The 22,533-nt window shown below is 44.2% G+C and overlaps 4 protein-coding genes and 1 non-coding gene across 6 annotated transcripts; 3 read left to right on the top strand and 2 right to left on the bottom strand.

Annotated features, from left to right (window-relative positions):
* Positions 1–1,883: 1,883 nt before the first annotated feature.
* Positions 1,884–7,588, top strand: LOC115682279 (callose synthase 12-like). Its single transcript, XM_030606451.2, has one exon. It carries the CDS (start codon positions 2,071–2,073, stop codon positions 7,393–7,395), a length of 5,325 nt encoding a protein of 1,774 aa, XP_030462311.1. The 5' UTR covers positions 1,884–2,070; the 3' UTR covers positions 7,396–7,588.
* Positions 5,048–5,127, top strand: LOC115682408 (small nucleolar RNA J33). The gene has a single exon (XR_004005881.1). It is a non-coding gene; the product is annotated as a small nucleolar RNA J33 (small nucleolar RNA).
* Positions 7,589–8,517: 929 nt separating the features above from the next.
* On the top strand, positions 8,518–9,585 carry LOC115682281 (uncharacterized). The gene has a single exon (XM_030606454.2). It carries the CDS (start codon positions 8,585–8,587, stop codon positions 9,371–9,373), a length of 789 nt encoding a protein of 262 aa, XP_030462314.1. The 5' UTR covers positions 8,518–8,584; the 3' UTR covers positions 9,374–9,585.
* Positions 9,586–10,208: 623 nt separating this feature from the next.
* LOC115682280 (mannan endo-1,4-beta-mannosidase 2-like) lies at positions 10,209–15,370 on the bottom strand. Of its 2 annotated transcripts, none has more exons than XM_056321626.1 (6): positions 14,698–15,370; positions 13,735–14,429; positions 12,546–12,743; positions 11,895–12,017; positions 11,022–11,233; positions 10,209–10,921 (listed from the first exon to the last, which is right to left on the bottom strand). In XM_056321626.1, the coding sequence occupies exons 2-6, from the start codon at positions 14,101–14,103 to the stop codon at positions 10,516–10,518; spliced, it is 1,308 nt and encodes a 435-aa protein (XP_056177601.1). In that variant the 5' UTR covers positions 14,104–14,429; positions 14,698–15,370; the 3' UTR covers positions 10,209–10,515. The 2 variants fall into 2 exon arrangements, with proteins under 2 accessions (XP_056177601.1, XP_030462312.2); XM_030606452.2 differs by lacking the exon at positions 14,698–15,370 and having other exon boundaries at positions 13,735–14,005; positions 14,231–14,681.
* Positions 15,371–18,163: 2,793 nt separating this feature from the next.
* LOC115682407 (uncharacterized) lies at positions 18,164–19,344 on the bottom strand. Its single transcript, XM_030606620.2, has one exon. The coding sequence runs from the start codon at positions 18,979–18,981 to the stop codon at positions 18,457–18,459; it is 525 nt and encodes a 174-aa protein (XP_030462480.1). The 5' UTR covers positions 18,982–19,344; the 3' UTR covers positions 18,164–18,456.
* Between the last annotated feature and the right edge of the window lie 3,189 nt (positions 19,345–22,533).

Raw genomic sequence — 22,533 nt, 5'->3', positions numbered from 1 at the left:
ATTATTCTGGAATATTAAGTGTTTGTGCGTGTAAAAATTGAAATAAATTTTTAGAGGCAATGCTTAAGCGTGCTCAGCCGAAATCATTCCCAGAATAGATTATCTTTTCGGAAAGTGTCTACATGTATGTCAAAGAATAAAACTGTCAGGTTTGTTATGGGATCGCCTACTATTAACATACGCCACCTATAAAAATTGGGGAAGATGGTATCCACAACTTCTAGGCCAATGATTTTGACAGCATTGGCCGAGCACAAGAAACAAGCTACCACTTTATGTCGCAAATCGTCCGGGTCATCGTCACCACCGATCTAGCCATTAGCAGGACCACTCAACTAGAGTCGCGAGAGAACGAAAAACCTCATATCCTTTGCGAATCACAAGCGAAGGTGCCAATCAAATCAGTGCATGATCTGGGCCGAGCATGAGCAGCCGCAGGCCTTTGAACCCGTATTGCGGGCCTGGTGGTCTCTGCAGATTCAAATGCAATTCAAGCTCAGCTCTCACCATAACAAAGATTAAATTGACAATTATAACGTAAAAAGAGAGAGGGGTCATTCGCATCTGATCAACAAGCATCGAGATTTGCCAAACTTTGACCCTCCATTTCGTCCTTTAAAAGAGAGAAACATTAGTTTAATCATCCCCACGAATCCATCCCCGCTCTTTTAAACTAGTACTTGATTGGGGCGCCTTTTCAGGACCAGCACATGCCCTGTCTCTCTCTCTCTCTCTCTCTTTTTCTCTTTACTCCTTCAATCATGTTCATGCATTTGGGGGGATTCCCCTCTTTTCTTCCATTAATTCTTCTTCTTCTTCTTCTTCTTTGGAATCAAATTGGGTGGTCTCAATCTGTCATGGGAAAAAAAAAAAAAAGAACCATCGATCGCTATAAGTGTTCCGACGATATTGCCGCCATGACGAATCTTGAAAAGAGATCTGCGAAAGCACAGCAATACAGTGTGTCACATGATATACGGATATAAATATGTGGATGTAGAGCACAAATAGATGCGGGAGTATCTGCTCATGCCTCCTCCCCCACTCGATCCTCCTTGTATGATTTCTTTTTTTCTAAGAGTTGACATTTGGACGATTTGTGAGTGAATGGATCCAAAAACACATGCTTGGCCCTATTCAAGATCAAGGCTCTCTTTTTATCTATCTTATGCTGAAATATAAAATTGATCCACACTTGGGGGAGAGAACGGCTCAAGTTCCTCTTGACCGAAAGGTTCAACACACCGCGAAACCGGGCACGAGAAAACGTGGAGCTCATTCGTTTGCCTTGACCCCCTTAATGATTTTCGCGGCGTCAACGATACGAACTGTCATGCGATTTTCAAGTTATGATATGACGTTCGCGATGTCAAACGGGAAAAAATCATATATTTTGCTCACTTTTACTGAGCAACGATTCCTTTCCATAATTAAAATCTGTGCGGAACGCGTCATGCCGGTACATGCTCAATGAGAAGCGCTTGCTTTAAAGTATGAAACACATACCGTCACGGTTAATATTCCGGTGTCGGGTCAAAACCATATGAGGTATAAACTAGACATCTTCCGAACCGGCCAAGCACGAATTTACGATGTCTTCTGCTTGTCTGCATTTTGTTGCACTGCAACGCTCTGTCCAAATTGCAGATTGGTCGAAACCATAACAAAATGCGGAAAATCTCCTGGTGAAACAAATGGAGCCAATCGCCAGATGCTTTGGCTTTTGTTTCCATTTCCGACCCTCTTTCTTCGTGATCTATCAGAGACGGCACCGATCTTTTACATAAAATATAAGGTGGAATCGAATCTGAATACTTTATCTACTTTGGTCCTAGAAATTCACAGAAACGAAAAGCTCAAAGTACCTTTGCGTAGAGCACCATTACGTTCAAGAAGTTGAATGCCGCAAAAAGCGCGCCCCTCTATCTCTCTCACTCTCCCTCTGCCATGGCGTGACCATTGATCATGCTTGCCATCTTCAGTCCTAAAAGCTTCACCAAAGCCGACCCTCCACCGCATAACCTGCTCAAAGCCTCGAACGGCCGAGCCCGCGGCTAGAACGCCAACCCAATGAGCCACCGTCCCAACCCGAATCCACCCGTCAACCCGGCGGGTCGAGACCGGCCCGGCCAGCCGCCGCCTGGCGCTGGTGGTGATCGAGAACCGCCATACAACATCGTCCCGGTCCACACCGTCAGCGCTGACCACCCGTCCCTCCGCTTCCCGGAGGTCCGTGCTGTCTGCGCAGCCCTGCGCTCCGTCGGCGACCTCCGCCGGCCGCCGCGCTCCCCGTGGCGCCCTGACTACGACCTCCTCGATTGGCTCCGCCTCTTCTTCGGGTTCCAGGAGGACAATGTCCGGAACCAGCGGGAGCACCTCGTCCTCCACCTCGCCAACCTCCAAATGCGGCTCGCCTCCCAGCCTGACAACATGGAGGCCCTCGACGTCGCCGTCGTCCGCCGCTTCCGGAAGAAGCTCCTCCGGAACTACACCCTCTGGTGCTCTTACTTGGGCAGGAAGTCGAACGTCTGGATCTCCGACCGTCGTGAGGCCGTCTCGGACACACAGCGTGAGCTCCTCTATGTCTCGCTCTATCTCCTTGTGTGGGGCGAGTCGGCGAACCTGCGGTTCCTGCCGGAGTGCATTTGCTACATCTTCCACAACATGGCGATCGAAATGAACAAGATCTTGGAGGATTACATCGACCCGAACACCGGACAGCCCATTTTGCCTTCAGTTTCCGGAGAAAATGCCTTTTTGAATAAAGTCGTGAAGCCGATTTACGATACGATTAGAAAAGAGGTCAATCAGAGCAAGAATGGCACTGCGCCGCACCATGCATGGAGGAACTATGATGACGTCAATGAGTACTTCTGGTCAGGAAGGTGCTTCGCAAAGTTGGGATGGCCGATTGATCGTGGAAGTAGCTTCTTCGCGACTGACGAGAAGAGATATCGAGTTGGCAAGACGGGGTTCGTGGAGAAGAGGACGTTTTGGAACTTGTTCAGGAGTTTCGATCGATTGTGGGTGATGTTGGTTCTGTTTCTGCAAGCTGCTATCATTGTGGCTTGGCAGAATGATAAGAAGTATCCATGGCAGGCATTGAAGAGCAGGGACCTTCAAGTCAAGGTCTTGACTATTTTCATCACTTGGAGTGGGATGAGGTTCCTGCAGTCCCTGCTTGATGCCGGGATGCAGCGCCGCTTGGTGTCAAGAGAAACAATGTTGTTAGGAGTGAGGATGGTGATGAAGATTGTCGTCGCGGGTGTTTGGGTAGTCGCTTTCGGGGTATTCTATGGACGGATTTGGTCGCAAAGAAATGCTGATAAGAGGTGGTCGCAAGAGGCGAACAGGAGATTGGTGAATTTTCTTGAGCTGGCCTTGGTTTTTGTAGTTCCCGAGCTGCTGGGATTGGCCCTGATGATCATTCCATGGATTCAAAATTTCCTAGAGGAAACAAACTGGAGGATCTTCCACCTGTTCACGTGGTGGTTCCAGAGTCGCATCTTCGTGGGTCGTGGCCTTAGAGAAGGTCTGGTCGATAATGTGAAGTACTCTCTATTTTGGCTACTTGTACTAGCCACCAAATTTTTGTTCAGCTACTTCCTGCAAATTAAGCCCATGATCGAACCGACAAAACAGCTCTGGAAACTGCGAGATGTGACATACGAGTGGCACCAGTTCTTCGGCAACAGCAACAGGTTCGCGGTTGGGCTGTTGTGGCTCCCCGTGGTGCTTATTTACCTTATGGATCTGCAGATTTGGTACTCGATCTATTCATCCTTTGTTGGAGCAGCAATTGGGTTGTTAGATCACTTGGGTGAGATCCGAAATCTTGACCAGTTGAGTTTGCGGTTCCAGTTCTTTGCGAGTGCTGTTCAGTTTAATCTGATGCCTGAGGAGCAGCTTTTGCGAACGATAGGAAACAAGTTTCAGGATTTTCTTCACCGGCTGAAGCTGAGGTATGGGCTTGGCAAGCCGTACCAGAAGTTTGAACCTAATCAAATCGAAGCGCTGAGGTTCGCTTTGCTTTGGAATGAGATCATAACCATATTTAGGGAAGAGGATATAATATCTGACCGGGAAGTTGAGCTCTTGGAGCTACCGAGGAGTTCTTGGAGTGTTAGAGTTATTTCCTGGCCCTGTTTTCTCCTTTGCAATGAGCTGTTGCTTGCTTTGGGTCAGGCCAAGGAGCTAGTTGATGCTCCTGACAAGTGGCTCTGGTATAAGATCTGCAAGAACGAGTACAGGCGCTGTGCTGTGATCGAAGCATACGACAGTGTCAAGCACTTGCTGCTCGAAATTGTCAAAGTGAACTCGAAGGAGCATTCCATCCTCACTGTTTTGTTTCAAGAGATCGATCACTCCATCGAGGTGGAGAAATTTTCAAAGCTTTTTAAGTTGTCCGTGTTGCCAAAGATTCACGACAAGTTATCAGAGTTGGCTGAGCTATTGAAAGATTCAGGGAAAGATTTGGACAAAATTGTGCACACTCTGCAGGCCCTTTATGAGATTGCTATTAGAGAATTTTTCATAGAGAGGCGGAACAACGATCAGCTGGAGGAGGATGGCTTGGCTTCTGGCAGTGGATTGCTTTTCGTGGATGCAGTTGCATTGCCCAATCCAAGTAATAAGAAGTTCTATAGGCAAGTTCGTCGCTTGCGCACCATTCTGACTTCAAGGGACTCTATGCACAACGTTCCTTCGAATGTGGAGGCTAGACGGCGAATTTCCTTTTTCAGTAATTCACTATTTATGAACATGCCCCACGCACCCCAGGTGGAGAAAATGTTGGGTTTCAGCGTTCTGACTCCTTACTACAACGAAGAGGTAGTGTACAGCAAAGAGCAGCTTCTCAAAAAGAACGAAGATGGAGTTTACATTTTGTTTTATTTGAAGACTGTATATCCTGATGAGTGGAAGTATTTCATTGAGAGAATGCTCAGAGAAGGAAAGGTGACAAAGGCCGATGAGGACGACGAAACAATGGCCAAGTTGAGAGATCTTAGGCTTTGGGCGTCATACAGAGGCCAGACACTTGCTCGAACAGTGAGAGGAATGATGTATTACTATCGAGCACTTAAGATGCTGGCTTTTCTTGATTCTGCATCGGAGGTGGAAATTCGGGAATTAGTAAAAAGACTGGACTCGATGGGGCACGATGGCAGCGTGAACAGTTCGGAAGAGTCGCCTTATTCCCAGAGTTTTAGTACTAGTATTAGTACGGTCAATCTTTTGTCCGAAGACCATATATCCGGCACCGCTGCGATGAAATACACATACGTGGTCGCTTGCCAGATTTATGGGTCTCAAAAGGCAGAGAAAGATACCCGTGCAGAGGAAATATTGAACCTGATGAAAAACAATGAAGCGCTCCGAGTAGCTTATGTGGATGAAGTCTCCACCGGGAGGGGTGAAAAGGAATACTATTCTGTTCTGGTCAAGTACGATCTGCAACGCCAGAAGGAAGTAGAATTATACAGGGTCCAATTACCTGGTCCCTTGAAGCTTGGAGAGGGAAAACCAGAAAACCAGAACCATGCGCTCATTTTCACTCGTGGCGATGCCGTCCAGACTATTGATATGAACCAAGACAACTATTTCGAGGAGGCACTCAAGATGCGGAATCTGCTGGAAGAATTCAAGACGTACTATGGCATTCGGAAGCCTACCATCTTGGGGGTTAGAGAACACATCTTCACTGGTTCAGTTTCTTCGCTTGCCTGGTTTATGTCAGCTCAAGAGACGAGTTTCGTCACATTAGGGCAACGCGTCTTAGCTAATCCTTTAAAAGTTCGAATGCATTATGGCCATCCAGATGTTTTCGACAGGTTTTGGTTCCTAAGCAGGGGCGGTATTAGCAAAGCATCCAGAGTGATCAACATCAGTGAAGATATTTTTGCCGGATTTAATTGCACATTGAGAGGAGGCAATGTCACACACCATGAGTACATACAGGTGGGTAAGGGAAGGGATGTTGGATTGAATCAGGTATCGATGTTTGAAGCCAAGGTTTCTAGTGGTAATGGTGAACAGGTCATTAGCAGAGATGTCTATCGGTTGGGGCATCGGCTTGACTTCTTCCGGATGCTATCCTTCTTTTACACCACTGTCGGGTTCTTCTTTAACACGATGATGATCATCTTGACAGTCTATGCATTTTTATGGGGCCGGCTCTATCTTTGCCTAAGTGGGCTTGAAAAGGCCGCTGCAAGCAACAGCAATGACAATAAAGCACTCGGTACAATTCTAAATCAGCAATTTATCATCCAACTCGGTCTATTTACCGCACTTCCTATGATAGTTGAGAATTCCCTCGAGCATGGATTTCTTCAAGCTATATGGGATTTTTTTACCATGCAGCTCCAGTTATCATCCGTTTTCTACACCTTTTCTATGGGAACTCGTGCCCACTACTTTGGCCGGACCGTTCTTCATGGTGGTGCGAAATATCGTCCCACAGGACGTGGATTTGTCGTGGAGCACAAAAGTTTCGCAGAGAACTACAGGCTCTACGCGCGTAGTCACTTTGTGAAGGCAATTGAACTTGGCCTAATACTCACAGTTTATGCATCACACAGCCCTACCTCAAAAAGCACCTTCACTTATATAGCCCTGACCATCTCAAGTTGGTTCCTTGTTGTTTCGTGGATTATGGCTCCTTTTCTGTTCAACCCTCTTGGTTTCGATTGGTTGAAGACAGTGTATGACTTCGACGAGTTCATGAACTGGATATGGTTCCGCGGCGGTGTGTTTACTAGAGCTGAAGAGAGTTGGGAAGTCTGGTGGTATGAGGAGCAAGATCACCTGAGAACAACAGGTCTTTGGGGAAAACTAGTAGAGGTAATCTTGGATCTCCGCTTCTTCTTTTTCCAGTATGGGGTTGTATACCAACTCGGAATCACAGCTGGAAGTAAAAGTATTGCCGTTTACTTGCTCTCTTGGATTTGCATTTTCGTAGCTTTTGGGGTCCATGTGCTTATATCACATGCCAGGGACAAGTACGCGGCGAGAGAGCACATCTATTATCGACTTGTGCAGTTCCTCATCATTACACTAGGAGCACTCGTGTTAGTTGCATTGCTGAAGTTTACGCAGTTCAAGTTAATTGATCTCTTTACCAGTTTGTTGGCATTTCTCCCCACCGGATGGGGCCTCATATTGCTAGCACAAGTTCTTCGACCGATTCTGCAGCGTACTAGGATCTGGGACAGTGTTGTTTCTGTAGCTCGACTGTATGATATAATGTTTGGAGTACTTGTCATGGCTCCGGTAGCTGTGTTATCATGGATGCCCGGGTCCATGCAGACACAGATTCTATTTAACCAAGCATTTAGTAGAGGACTCCGGATTTCACAGATTGTCACGGCAAAAAAACCAAAGGTTCACTTATGAATGTAAGCAGATTTTGTCGCCAGACATTTCAGAAAGACTGATTTGGCTTGCTTAATAGTTTCTTCCCTTGTTTCTCGTGTTAAATAGTAGAAATCCATTTGTCTGTAGCATGTAGGGATCTTTTCCTCTTCATGAGATGTAGCTCTGTTGGTAACCGTTTGACATGATGATGATGATGCATACTTTTCCTTTTTGTCCTTGGTTTTAATTCCTTTCAACTGTCACTAGCTTCTTGCTGGTTGAACTTGGTGGTTGAACTTTGGCTCCAATTTATTCGAACTTCTTAATCATCTTAGGTCAAACAAGGTGGGCAAGTGAAGCTTTTTACAGTCTTCTTTTCTCGAATGGCTAGTGAACTCTGGAATGGTAAAGCTGCTGGAATGAGAGATTAGAAACTCAAACCCGAGCTCGGAGATATTCAGAGCATCGAATAAGCTAAGCCCTTGAACTAGTTGGGTTGGGTGGGTTGGGGCAAAGTAGCATCTGATCAGAGAATATATGCTGTTTCTGCTATCCTCAAGTGTTTCTGTTACCTCAAAACTTTTAAGAACACGAGCAACTGAGGGCTTTCCTGCTGCGTAAGTTCCGGGCGAAACAATCCTAGCACGAACTTCGATATCGTCCACGAGCGACCAATTCCTTTTCCACGCCACATTTTTCGACATCCACAGGATGTGCGATACCATTTCCTTCCTCTCATGGATTTACTGGAATGCACATTAAACCGAGAACAACCAGATGCCGCATATAGAGACTTGCTCTAAACTCACTAAACAGCGGTTTGGCAATCTATTGCACAATACACATTAAACCGACAACAGCCGGATACGAGGCTTTCCCTTACACCTATAAACAGACCACCGGACCCCTTCCACAACCGACGTGGGACAACCTCGACAACCTCCACATCAGCTGGATTCGTTTGCCGTTGCACGCGTGAGCTGTCGGACTTCAGACAATACCGCTCAGAAAGAAAAGCCCAAGCCCAAGCCCAAGCCCACAATCTTGTAATCCATTGGCGCCAACTCTTCCCGCCCTCACTTCCCGCCAGCTGACCGACCTCCCTCCGCCTCCCTCCTCCTCCTTCTCCTCTATAAACAAAACTCCCACCGCGCATCTCGTCACTCGTCACAGCCACCACAGCTCTCTCTCTCTCTCTCTCTCTCTCTCTCTACATACCAAGATCGCCATGGTGATCCCTCTAGGCCCCGGCAAGTTCTACGGCAGCAGCCTCCCCCGGCCGCGCTTCCTCAGGGACGACGCCAACCGGGTCAGCCCGCCGGCCCCCGTCCTCGACCCGCTCCTCTCGTGGGCCAGCGAGGCTCACTGGTCGATGGGCGGCCTCAGCTTCCAGCGCCTCCGCCTCCAGGGCCGCATCGAGGGCAGCATCAAGAAGCTCCGTGCCGAGCGGGAGAGGTCGGTCCGGGTGGCCAAGGGCAAGATCTCCAAAACCAAGCCGAAGTCGGCTTCAGATCTCAAAGCCTCGAGGACCCAGGTCGACGACGGCAGGAAGAGGGCCGGTTCTGTCTCCCCGCCTCCGGCGCCCGTGGCAGTGAAGAGGAGGAGGTACGTGGCTTTGGTCGACGAAAGCGAGGAAGAAGAGGAAGACGAGGCGGAGCGGAAGGGGGAGGAGAGAGAAGTTCGCGTGGAGCAGAAGAGGCCTGCGAGGAAGCTCTACGAGGAGTTCGACCGAGTGGCCAAGGAGAGCGAGAAGGCCAAGAGCAAGGGTTCCGATGCTGCTTCGCCAAGGACGCGGGCGAAGAAAGGCGGAGGTGGCGTTGGCGATGAGGTGATGAAGGTGGTCGAGGACGTGAACAGAGAGGTCGTGGAGGAGGGCATTGGCGAGAAAAAATCGCAGAAGAAGAGCGGCGGCGAGAGCGCGAAAAGGGTTTCTCCGAGATCGGCGAAGGGCTTGGAGACCAGTCCCGGTGGCGCGGCTGCGACCAGAACTTCCCCGAGATTGGCCAAACGTGGATAGATTATGTGAATTTGTGCTCATGTGATTTGATCTTGTCTTTGCTCATGTTCGAGCGCGGTGTCATAGGAATTCTCTTATGTTTCTTCCTTTTTTTCCCTTTTGTTCGGTTTTTCGGTTTCTTTTTTTTTTTTTTCTTCCTGTCTTAGGATTTTAGGCAGCTTGATGACTAACCCGTCTAAATAAATGATTGAGGAAACAAGTGTTTCTGGGAATGCTGATCTGTGGAGTCTTACCTAGTCCGCATCGAGTTATGTGCTCAACCGGGTATCTGCTTCAAGTGATCAATCTTTATCATCGATGGAGAATTTCTGCCATGTGATGACCGCTGGCGAAAGAGATGTAGTTTCTACTGCAGAAATGGTGAACTTGAATCACCTACCTTAAACCTTTCTCTGATTCGGAATCTGTGCGCAAGCAAAGCAATGCGCTTGTTTCGATACAGATATATATACTCTCGAGCTTATCTGCCTCAATGTCTTACTATTTGATCATATGTTCTGACAGGACCTGTAACTGCTGATGTTCTGAAGTAGGGGGTTTTGCAAGGTGTTCTCAAGATCTAACACAGTATGAAAGTTCTTGTTTTTGCTTAGTCTCGACCCTTAGGACTCAGCATTGGCCACAACTCGGGATGACGCTGATTCACTTTGCCTATGGATGGAACGAGCCACTAGTCTAGCTGCTGGCAAAACATGCTGTAGTTTCAGAACAATAAGAAAGGCTTCGAGGTTCAAGCCTGCTATTATTATTACCCTTGTGCAAAATACATGAATTCAAACTTGTTCCAAGCCGCAGAATGATAAGTACGCCAACTGAACGGAATGAAGAATGAATGTGGGAAATTCACCTTTTCTATACTCCAGTCAGATTGATTATATCTTCGGATATACAGGAAAGGGGAGTCTCTTTATACCAGATTTTGCTTCTTGGGTTGGGCGCTGGTTCTGTCATTCATGACAAGCTCAACATAGGTACATTCTCTACCACATCCTGTAGCTCATTGTGCTGTATATATTCATACTGTGAACTGCATAGCAAACCAGGAAAGCATGGAGCAATGCATCGACTTCACATTTTATAATGACCCAAAGCCATGTCATTCCCCCCTTAGATGAATTTGGATATGCTATTATATTATCCCTTCATTTGCCCTGCAGGCACAGTTCTCTCAAGCTTCCCTTCAGTTTCTTCAATCCGCCAAGAGCAGCCAATCTGCATGAATGTTCCGTTATCAGTTGATATGTAGATGGTCTTTGCCACGGAACAATCCCGAAATCGTCGTTGTATTCTTCCATCCCTCCGACCAAGAACTGCCACACAAAAGAACCTGCCCCTGCCCCATTCTTCCTGGCAGATGCATAGATTTCGTCGAAGATGGTCTTGAAAAATCGATCCCGCTGAGATGGATGGAAATTCGGGTTCTGGTTTGAGTATCCAAATTCAGTGAACATCACCGGCCTTTTCAGTTCCCTGTCACCATCATCAATGTGGGAACGAACCCACTTTGAGACGAACTTTAATGACTCCTCGAATTCTAGCTCATGGAACCTACCAAAAAGAGATGAAATCACATAACTTGCCACTTAATTTTCCATATGAATGAAGATACAACTGTTCATAATCGAATTGATACTGATGGAATTTGTACCAGTGGTCAGGGTAGATATGAGCCGAAGCAAAATCGATATTTGGGAGATTGGAATTACGAACAAAATCTGACCCATAAAGGGCTGCCCAGTCTGCCGGGTTCACAGTTAAACTTTTGGGGCTTTTAGGACCATAAAATCCTTCAAGGCCCACAGTCAGTAGATGCTTCTTGTCAATTGATCTTACAAATGTTGACATTTCCTCTAACCAGTCCTGCAATTAAGACCATTACATAAATGGGTATCCTCCTAACGATCAGTAATTGAAGGAGTTGATAACAACCACAGATCGCCCCAATGACGCTACTAGAAAAGAAAATCAAACGTTTGTACAGTAAGAAGATCCCAACCTCGAGCAACCATTTTGTCAACCTAAACTGGACAGCTACACCAAAAAAGTGTATATCCATAATTCAAACATTTCTTTTAGTTGTTTAAGCTTATCATTAAATTTTATAGAGTATTATGGATTCCGCTTGAAGCTTTTTTTCCATCCAAAAATTCTAGAGGTCAGCAAACACAAGTAAAACAGATGCACTGCCAGTGTCCCTTCAACATCCGCATAGTTCCAGCAAAACAAAGCACAATACTGTAATCAAGAACCACGTATTTTGTAGCATTCACCCCAATGATGAATTTTGCACAAGTCCAATTACCATTACGCTGTAAATTGAATAAAACAAAGCACAATACTGTGATTAAGAACCACGCATTTTGAAGTAACATTCACCCCAATGATGAAATTTGCACCAGTCCAATTACCATTCTGCTGTAAAATGGAAAAGCTTGGTATGGCAAAATTATTATCTGATTATAATTTAGAAAGGTGATGCCAGATGGTACCAAAGAAAGGGCTTTACGAGTAGGAGCCTTACGTGAAGGGTGTCCCCTGCAGGATCTGTCATACAACGGGGTTCATTCATCAACTCCCATCCAAATATGGTTGGATCATCTCTATATTCGACTCCGGTAATGGTATTCTTCCTGGTTAACACAGTCTAAAGAAAATAGAGACTCAATTTTTGCACCATGATTGCAAAACTATTATGCATGCATTATCAAGTGTAAGGAAAAAGGGCTGTCTCTAAAGCAATAGAAAGATGAGGCTGTCTTAATAGTAAATTAAGCACTGCAGATGGATACCAAGCAAAAAACGTTGTGCTTAGTTAGTTGTACTAGTCTACGATTTCTAGATGCATTTATTGCTTAGAATAACTGTTCTCTATGTAAAACTCAACATCCACTAGCTTGACTTCAGTTAGAATACATCACTATGCATAGGGAAAATGTTTTTCTGAAGAAATGAATTGAAAAGCCATATTCCTATCCATGTGTAATATCCTAAAGTATTTTCCATTTTAACAAGTGGCCTCTTCCATGCTGTCAGGGCATTTCCATAAATATTTTGCTTTTCCTTCGAAAAAAAATGCCATGGGATAGGAAGAACATAAAATCTCGATTGTTCAGATAGAGGCAATCGAAGCACTCTTGTCAGATAAGGCAGAAATTACCAGCAAGTAAACTACCTTGACAAAATTTTTGTAGTACTGGCGAATGGAAGGATCATAGAAGAAGGAATCATTGGACGAGCTCAAGCCAATGCCTTCTTCCCATGCCCACTTGACATATTGAGTCTTTCCGCCAAATGCTTGCAAGTTATTAACTAAACTGAGAAGCAACCTGATTCCATATTGATTTGCCTCTGCAATTACATGATCCAGAGCCTGCCGCACAATGCCAATATCAAATCAGAAACCAATGACAAGTAGTAAAAGCAGAATACAGCTGGACAGCTGCAATTTAAAAAATATGAGAACAGAATCTTTCATGGAGTTATTTTAACCATTTATCTTTGGTATTCAGGACCATTTTTTGCATCAGTACTTGTAGTAGTCATAGCAATGTTAAAGAGGTAGCTGGTAGTTTCCACCCATGAATAGAATTTTTTTACCTTCAGGATTCTTTTAATTTAGATCGTTCCTCCAATGCATGTAGCATTCCACTAGAGACTATGTTATGTATGAAGTGACTCAATAGGTTAAGCAGTGAAATGCATACCGCGGCAAATAATAATGGAAATCTGCGATTTCAGTGCTGAAAAAACGGCAATGGGTTTTGTCTTACTCAAGAAGATATTAAAGGGAAAGAAAACTACATATAATTGGAATCGATATGGTAATTAATTTGGACCATGCTTCTCTAAATAGAGAAGATAAGTCTCGAGAATTACTTTACTAATCTTCATGCGGGGGAAAAGAATCACTTGAAGTACAGAATGCATTGGGTGCCACGGCTCATCTTGGGTGGATTTGCTGTATTCGAAAATTCAATTTTAGATGTTAAGCAATCTCCATCAGTCCTCCAGTATGACCTCATGGATTAGCTGTTCTCAGTCCTTAAGCCGCTAATCTCCTTCTTTCCCTTTGTTTTGGTAGTAAGTACCTTAACTGATGTTTAATCTAGCTCACTTCAAACCATTTCACTTTATTTCTAAGACCTACTTACATAGAATCCAATCAAAACTTAAAGCCTAATCATAACTGAAGCAGATCACGGCAGCAAATAAATTAGGATCTTGGATCTCACTGCCATATTGGCATTACAGCAACCATAATGTTGACTTGACGATTAAAATAATAGATAAGGGATTAAGAATAACCATGATTATTTAATCAAGGGATGCCAATTCGGCACGAATTAAGTATTTTTTTTTACCTGAAACACTCTCTCATCAAACTGACCAGGGGAAATCTGTAGAGCATGGTAAGTATTGTCATTGAAAGCCCAGGTCCTGCAAACCGTGAGACCCATCCGCGCACCGGCTTGCAGCATCGTCCTAACCCTAGGCCTGCTGTATTCGTCCACCGCCTGGTCCATCAACCAGTAAGAATTCCACCCATTCACGTAGAAAACCTTACCATCCACCACAAACTGTGTCCCATTTCTTGCCACGAAGTCCATCTTCTTCCCCACATAAAAATTGAGCCTGAAGTCGCCAAACGACAAGTAAATGAATGCCACACAGGATGCAAACCCCACAATTGGGCAGAACAGCCCGTTCCTCGCAACCACTCTCGATGTCATAGGGTTGGCAGCTTCAAGAAGATGTTGATTGATGCAGAATTTCACAAATTGAAGGGGTTTTGAGGTACCCTTCTGGCTCTACGTCAAGAAAGAGTCCGAATCATGAACAGCCAAACGAAATTTCCACCTGCCAAGACTGAAAATGTGACGGTACGTTGACAAGAAGCTTATTTCGGGAGACCAAGATCCCTTTCGGCACTGAATTCCTCACAAGAGCGACGCTTGGATGATAGAAAACGCCGCAACGAGGCTGAAAATCACGTCAGGCCCACAGAGAGGCGCTTACAACAGCCAAATTTGAGGACTTGCTGCGAATGCCGATGAGTCTGAAATGAGGAGAAGCCAGAATTCAGTAACGTGAAGTCAAGACTCGCACTTCGCAGATTACCCGTCACTCCTCACAGCGAGAGAGAGAGAGAGGGAGAGAGAGGGAGAGATATTGCATGAACCCGGTTCCCGTGTAGGACAATTTTATAGGGAAGTGTGTAAAGGTTGTCTACGCAAGGAAACTATTGAGTGGACCGCAAAAGGAAGTGAGAGGCAGCACATCGAACCAGGGCCAACGCGTAGAGAGAGAGAGAGAGACAGGTTCACTTTTGTTTCAAGAGCCGTCAGAGAAACTCAGTTGAGAGAGAAACTTTGCTGGTGAAACAAGTATGGTGGCGTGTTAGCTTCAAGCCCTTCACGGTTAAAGGAGGATGATGGATCTGGAGCACCTGTTTCCACAGCTCTCTTTCTTCTCTCTTTGCTTGGGTTATAATGTTTTGGACTGACCGAAGGCTAGAGGCTGTTCAACGGCAGTCCGTGGATGATGGGGGCATTTGGGCCATGATCAGGGGGTGGATGTGTACCTCTCGTTCTCCCTCACCAAATCAAAAAGCAACAGATCACATAGCTCTCAATTCAACAAAGAAAAGCAGGCCAAAGAAAAGATTTTTGTACCTCTTTCGCACTGAGTTGTTTGGTTCTGCTGTGGTGCAAGCCAAGTGAAAGTAATTGCTGGCTGTATGTAGCGTTTGTATTCTTTCGCAGGTGGTTTTGCCCTGGCGCTATTCATGGAGCAAACCGACAAGATGATTCGAGCATCATTGAGTTATGGGCAAGGGATGATGCCCCGTGATGACCAAGAACTCACAATTTCTCCTTTTTCAGAGCTGTGATTCACACGGTCCGATTCAATCTTCTCTTTTTTGCTCTTTCCGCTCTCTTTTTTCCCATTCGACGTGTTCTGTATTTACTCATTTCCTATCTGGGGTGACATTTCCTTTGTGGGTTTCTTCTGTAATCCAACCCTGAATGAATTTCCTGAAAAAATTGCTGGACCGCACTGCCATGTGCTGTGCATAATGAAGCAAGCTTAGGTTAGCACTTAGCAGCACAAATTGGTCGGCATTTAAGTTAATTTGATGCTGGAGATGGCTACAATTACATTTCCAAGAAAAGCAGCTTAATGATGAAACCCCCCGCCCCACCAAAAAACAAAATGGAAAGCGGCTTAATACCAAGTATAACCAGCCAATCAAGCCGCAGATTTTGGAAGAAAATGAATGAATTTGCCCACTCAGGCAAAGAAAAGCCAAAAAGAAAAGAAGACAGAAAAAAGGAAGGATGTTTCCATCACTGAGAAAAGGGAGATGTTAACCACACAAAGACCAGAAGTCATCGTCGGTCGACGGTCACTTCCCCTGAATTAGCAGCGACCAGATATTGCCATCCGTCCTCGTTCAACTGTCTTTGAACCGCTAATCTACCCGCTAACTGCTCCAACTTGACGGCTTGATTATTATAATTTTTCTTAATTACGAGTCAAGTTCGTGACTGACTTTAGTATTGCTTCAGAAATTCGAGTTTTAGGGCCTGATCTAGATTTCCCTTTAACAACTAAATCGAGTTTCAATGTGCATCGGACTTTATATCCTGGATCGTTCAGATTAAACAGTATATTATGCCGAAGAACGAATAGAGGACTTCAAAAGTTAAATGTATTTTACAAATCTGCAAATTTTCGCTTTTTTCTTAGACTTCTAGCATGCCGTGTCAAGTGTGATCAATGGTTTTCGCTCTCCATTGCGGATTTTAATTGTGCGCAACGACTCAATTGCTCCGTTGGCGAGGATGGTCATGCCTACAAAGTGAATTTTTCCGTAATCTCATGATAAGTTGCCTCAAGAAGACAGTCATAAAAAGCAATACAAATTGCACATAATCGGTTGAAAAAGTGCTGCCCTATTATTAGTTGGTGTAAAAACAGACGAAACAACAGGTCCAGTTACAAAAGGTAATCACAAACAAGATGACACAATAGTGTATCATAATATTATGTCTTTATTAGCGAGTGTCGGGAGACACTAATTAAGATTATTAAAATTGGTAAAACGTATATCAATGTGTTTTATACATTAAAAAAAAGAACGTACTTCATAAAGATTGATATGTTTTAAACAAAAACGGTAATCTCAATGAATAATATTAGGTACTCTAAGAAAATTGGAATTTTGCATGAGCTCATTTAATTAAGAGAGGAAAAATAATTAATTTTTTTTAGGCTTCCGCCAATAAGTTCTCTACAAGCAATTAAAAGGCTGTGCTTGGGCCTGGACAAAGTTATGGGCGACCATATGCTTCTTTGCACTCAACCAATATCTACCCTCTTTGGGAAAATATGTCTCGATTTTGGACTAATAAGAAAGCTTGGAATGTGGTACTTGCCTTGATTCGAATCCAGATAAACATGATCAATTTTTTTAGCAAAAAAATCGTAAATATGATTAATTATATTATTTTTATCTTGTGGATTTCAAGTGAAATTTGTAAGAATCGATGAATTTAGTTACACATAATTTATAGGCACGGTCCACGAATATTTGGTGACCAAATATGCATCAACAGATGGAGATAATTTGGTGGTGTGATTGCTTTTTGTCCTTTTTGCCTGAATTCGGTTCAGCATGATATGATTACTAGGATTCTTCTCATTTTGGATTTCTGAGATTGATAATTTCTTCCCCAAGTCAATATTATAACCATTGCATGCACATGTCGGCACCCGACAGGCTTTAATAAGGACAGAACACACTACATTCGCTGTCCTTCTACAAAGACAAAAGCATCAGATCTGATATCTAAGTTGAAGCAAAGAATCAAATGGGCGAGCTGACTTTCCATTAATATAAAGCTTTTGCCACGTTCCTAAGCTAAGCATATGAGTTCCACACCGGGTAAAGAATGCAATCCGTGCTGCCGAAAGAAGTTAACATCAGGGGTGATGCATGTGTTAAGCGACGCGCTGACTTGATATCGCTAAGTTAATTTTGTTTCATTTTTTAGGACGTGGATTTCGAGATAAGTTCAACGGTTAGCATTTTCACTTGGTTCTGCTATGGTGATTTTTGTATCTTCCCATTCCTGACGCACCCGATCGACCGTCCCTAGAAATGGCATAGTATCCAATCTCATTGCAATAGATGAAGTTAATCACCGACGAAAGATATACCGCTCTGTAATTGTATTGGACCTCGCTAAGAAGTGATTTCATACCGGAAGGTCTCAAAGCCATCCGAAAGCACATTTCTTTTTTCACCAGTTAAAACGTCGATGCCACGCGTAAGCTTTCTATGGAGTATGGCACTATTCTAGTTGCGAGTTTTGCTGACCTGAAAATCTTCCATGGCCTTGCCTTAACATGAACTTTCCCATGTTCAGACACAGTTCAATCATCGACAAGGCCAACTAAGGATTTTCAAATTCTATTGGTGAGCTACTTCTTTCGCAGCATCTATCCTCTCTGTGTCCTGTGTTCGAACTTCTGCTAACCAAACTTATTCCCCAAAACGTGAAAATTAAAGTGACGACTCACTGTACGCAAACCGTGTGCGAACGATGCAGAAGAAGAGAACACAAACTTGGAGAGCCATTGGGTTTTTGGTAAAATTGGTGACCGTGGCACAAGAGACGACCATGAACAGCTTCTCTGCAGCTTCACTGGCCAGGTTATATGAAATCGGAAACGACGAACAGCAATTGTGGAAACAAAATGATTCAAGTAAACACCAGAGAAACATCATCAAAATACGAGACTCAGCAAGCAAGATCGTGATATTGGCAAGAATTTACAAGAGCTAGCCATCGAAAGTTACAGGGAGTTCCCTCGCTTCTGAGCATACCCATTTCAAGATCCTCCTCTCACCCCCCAAAAAAAGGGAAAACAAGAACTCGTCACAAAGAAGACCCAAAGAAAAAAAAAAGTGAACTTTCCCAATTGTCTCTCGCCAAGAACCCCCAAATCCCTAATTTCTTCCCAAGAAAATGAATAATCCACCGACCTGAACGTGTCACGGCTCGAATTCTATCACATCAGTCACCCTCAGCGTTCCTCTTGACAAGAGCGAAGTACCCAAGAACAGCACAAACCGCAGCCACAATATTCCCTTCCCTGAGCAGAACCTTGCACACCAGCCCAACGATCTCCTTCGTTATCTTCCTCCCTTCCAGGACCAGAGCCCTCTTGGGCTTCCCGAAGAAGGCCAGCAGCACCACGACCGATATCCACGTCACCAGCATCGCCGGGACGGCGACGGCGAGGGCGGCGACCATCGAGAGCACCCCGAAGACGGCGCCGAGGAGCACCGACGCGTAGAGCGCGGGCCACCCGGACGACGGGTGCTGGTGGGCCTGCGACCTGTACCAGGCGAGGATGGACTTGAGGGAGTTCCAGGAGGAGGACAGGAGGGCGGCGTACACGAGCACGAAGAGGCACGCCCAGGTCCGCCGCTTGCTCATGATCTTGAGGATCAGAGGGTACGACGACGGCGCCTGCTGCGCCGCGGCGGCGGTGGGGGACGGAGGCGGCGGCGGCGGCTCTTCTTCCTTGTCGGCCATGGCGAGAGAGAGGGAGGGGCTCCCCCGACAAGAACGACCGAAGGGGACAAAAGGGTCGTTCGATTCTTGCCTTTCCGGGTCGCTGACCAGGCTCTTGGTCTGGGAGACAGTGATGATGATTCTGCTGGGGCTTGCTCCCCTTCTGGGTGTTGGACGAATTGGATCTTGGGTTCTTCTGGGGAGCTTTTCTTGATCTGCTGCTGCTGCTACTTTCCCTTTCGCTGTTCTTGGCGTTCTAGCTGCGCCCTGCGTATCTGTCCGAGACGATGATGCCCGAAGCAGAGATATCTGTGTGTAAGAAAAAGCAGGGGCGGGGTGGAACCCACGCGCGTGGCGAGGGCTTCCCCTTATCGAGTCAATTTTGGCATTGACTTGAGAATGGGGGCAATTCGGGTTAGTTAAACGGATTCTCTAATCAGTGATTATTATTAATTTAATCCCGTTTTTCAAGTTCCTTAGAGAATTTGCGGGACCAATTGGAGAGTTACAACCATACAAATTCATCGAAAGTAACTAATGGCCTTACTTATGTCGCTAGTCGAGGATGAGTAAATTGCATCGGTACGAGATTTTTATCGGTCTATTGTCGGTATAGGAAGTGATGTGTGCATTTACCGTTTGATTATTGAGGGATTACTAATCATTTAAATGATTAAACTTGAATTTTTGTACTCAAAGAAGCTAGCGACATTGGGAACATACTGTGTAGCTAGGTCGAAAGTCATTTTTCTAAATTCAAACTGAGTTATCACATGGAAAAATTATTAATTATACTTGTTCAGTATAAAAAAGACATTGCCTGCAATGAAAAGGCTTTTTCATATAATTTCTTTTTGGGTTAATACTACGAAAACCCCTCGTATATCTATGATAAATTTACCCCAAAATCCAAAACGGGTACACCTGTGATAAATTTACCATCTATTAGTATATATTAAATTTTACCATCAAATTGCTAAGTTGGATAACACGTGGCAGTTGACAGGTATACAAATTTAGAGTTTTATCCTTGGTTTGCCAATTTGTGATTTTTTGTGGTATTAATCCAATTTAATGGAAACTAACTGAGAGTAAATTTGTCATTAATGTATCAGTTTGGGGTTTCTGGTGGTAAAAAAATTAGTTTGTTGTAAATTTATCACAGGTTATCAATTTGCGGTCAATTCGGAAATCATTTTACTCATTTTTATATACATATAATCTTTTCCGTTGATTACCCACTTTGAGCGAACTAAACACATGAAAGTTCATTTCACCAAAACAAACACATCCTTAATTTAATTAGGAAATCTGTACCTAGAAATGTGATCCTAATTCCCAATCCGTCTTAGAATGTCTATCACTCTATACCTCTTTCCTTTTGTTGTATAATAAGGATCCTTTCTGTTTTTGCCACAGTATAGTACAGATTTCTGATTTAGGAACCAAGAACAGATCATTGGAAAATGATCAACCTTTCTTATTTCTTAGTTTAATTAGGAAATCTGTACCTACAAATTTGGTCCTAATTCCGTATCCGTCTTAGAATATGAAACAAAATATTAGGAAATACCCATTCTAGTTGGATATGAGAGACAGGTTAATTCAAAATCAAAGGAGATCCTTATATTAGTCAAGAAATTGACTAATTAGAACAATGAGCCCAAAAGTTCATTAGTGTAGGAAACCTAGGGCTAAATTCTCAATAATTGCCAAGCAAAAGGTACCCTCAAAAGTTCCCCAGACTCCTAATATTTAGGGCTAAATTCTCAATAATTGCCAAGCAAAAGGTACCCTCAAAAGTTCCACAGACTCCTAATATTTTCTGAAATTAGACAATCAATTCGAAAACATTTAACCGGGTTCTAAAATACAAAAAAAAGAAAAAAGATCATGATTCACAGTCATTATGTTTCACACTTATACAAATGAAAAAGTCATTTTAGATTAAAAACGAGGGATGTGACGGACAAAACCAAAAAAATCCTTGTTTCTATGGGTAGGGTTTGCTAGTGGTTTTGAGCACAATGTCATCGGTATACACTCCAATGAATTTGCCTATCATTTCACTAAAGATGGCCTTCATTACTCTTTGATAACAAATACCTAAATGACAAGAAAAATTTGTCTTATGAATATCTTCTTTAGTGATGCAGATCTGATCATATCCTAAGTATCCATTCATAAAAGATGATAACTCATTGTCACCGGCATTATCAAGTAATGATTCTGCCGCAGGCATGGGGTATTCATCTTTAGGAGTTGCTTTGCGCAAAACCCTAAAGTTGACACGCGTGAACTTTTTCCATTCCTTTTGACACCAGGTACAAGTCTAGGGTTCCAATGGATGTACCGGCAATTCGAATGAAGTGAGCCTTGAATAACTCCCTAACGTTATCGAGGACTTGTTTTCTATCATCTGGGCTGACATTCTTCTTGGGAGTTGTTTGATAGGCCTTGCTTCTCCACCAAGCTTCTATCTAGTCCTGGCATGACTTGGTGTATTCCCATGCAAAGCAATCTTTGGTCCTTTGAAGGATTTCAGCTAAATCTTTGGCCATCGATGGCTCTTTTATCAGTTCCCAAATTTACTTCGACCGGAGGGATCACGGGATATGATAATTTCCTCTGTTCAGACCCCCTTTCTTAGGCCGAGTCCTCCTATTTAGTCTTTTTCAAAGGTCTGGGTGTTCAGTAAGTTCTTTTCGGTCATGTAAGTGGCTGTCCTTCGAATGGTATACTGGGCTTCTTTCGTGCCAAGGTTCGAGTCGACCCACCTAAGTCACTCATTGCTGGCGTTTGTTGGAAACCCCCTGCTGCCCATTCACTCAAGCATAAGTGGTGGTGAGCAGGGGCGTGCAATCGGGTCAGTTCGTTCCGGGAATGGGCTTTATTTGGTCAGATCACATATGGGGATCGGTTCAATTCCCAGGTGAAAAATTTGAGAATCGGTCTTGACCGATTCGATATGCGATTCCCTGCCTTGAACAGGTCGGTTCTACCCAAAGCTAGTTCTGGGGTACAACCGGTTTCAAGGCGGGTTTTTGGATAAAGCTGATTTAAAATCAAACCCTACATGTATTTTAACTTTCATGTCGTATTCTTTTTTTTTTTTTTGGTATTGAAAGGGGCAAAGCCCAGAAATTACAACATAACTCGTCTAACGAAACTTGAACCAACCTGATCTCCTATCAATAGAGGAATCAACCCTCTTGATGGCCTATCTAGCACTAAGGTACCATTTGCATCACTAGAATGAAAGACCCAATTTGCTAACCAATCAGCACATAAGTTGCCTTCCCTAAAATTATGTAGCATTTTGACATTCTGGAAACACCTTAAAAGTTTCTGAATCTGAGGGATGAGCGTGTCGCCAAAGTGGAGAGCGGGAGATGATATGTGAAGTAGTGAAATGGTGACTTGCGAGTCCACTTCCACAATAAGTTTAGGTATGCCCAAAGATATTGCCATTTTAAGACCCAAAAGGATACCCCATAGTTCTGCTTTGAGCGAAGAGCACACTCCCACAGTTTGAGCAAATCCAGCAAGCCAGTTGCCTGATTCATTGCACAG

The sequence above is a fragment of the Syzygium oleosum genome, unplaced genomic scaffold (assembly GCF_021117445.2).
Source record: "Syzygium oleosum isolate NSW1041296 unplaced genomic scaffold, Sole_v2.1 Sole_v2.23, whole genome shotgun sequence".
NCBI classification, from domain to species: Eukaryota; Viridiplantae; Streptophyta; class Magnoliopsida; order Myrtales; family Myrtaceae; genus Syzygium; species Syzygium oleosum.
The sequence above is the reverse complement of the archived record's forward strand: the minus strand, read 5'-3'. Positions and strand labels throughout refer to the sequence as shown.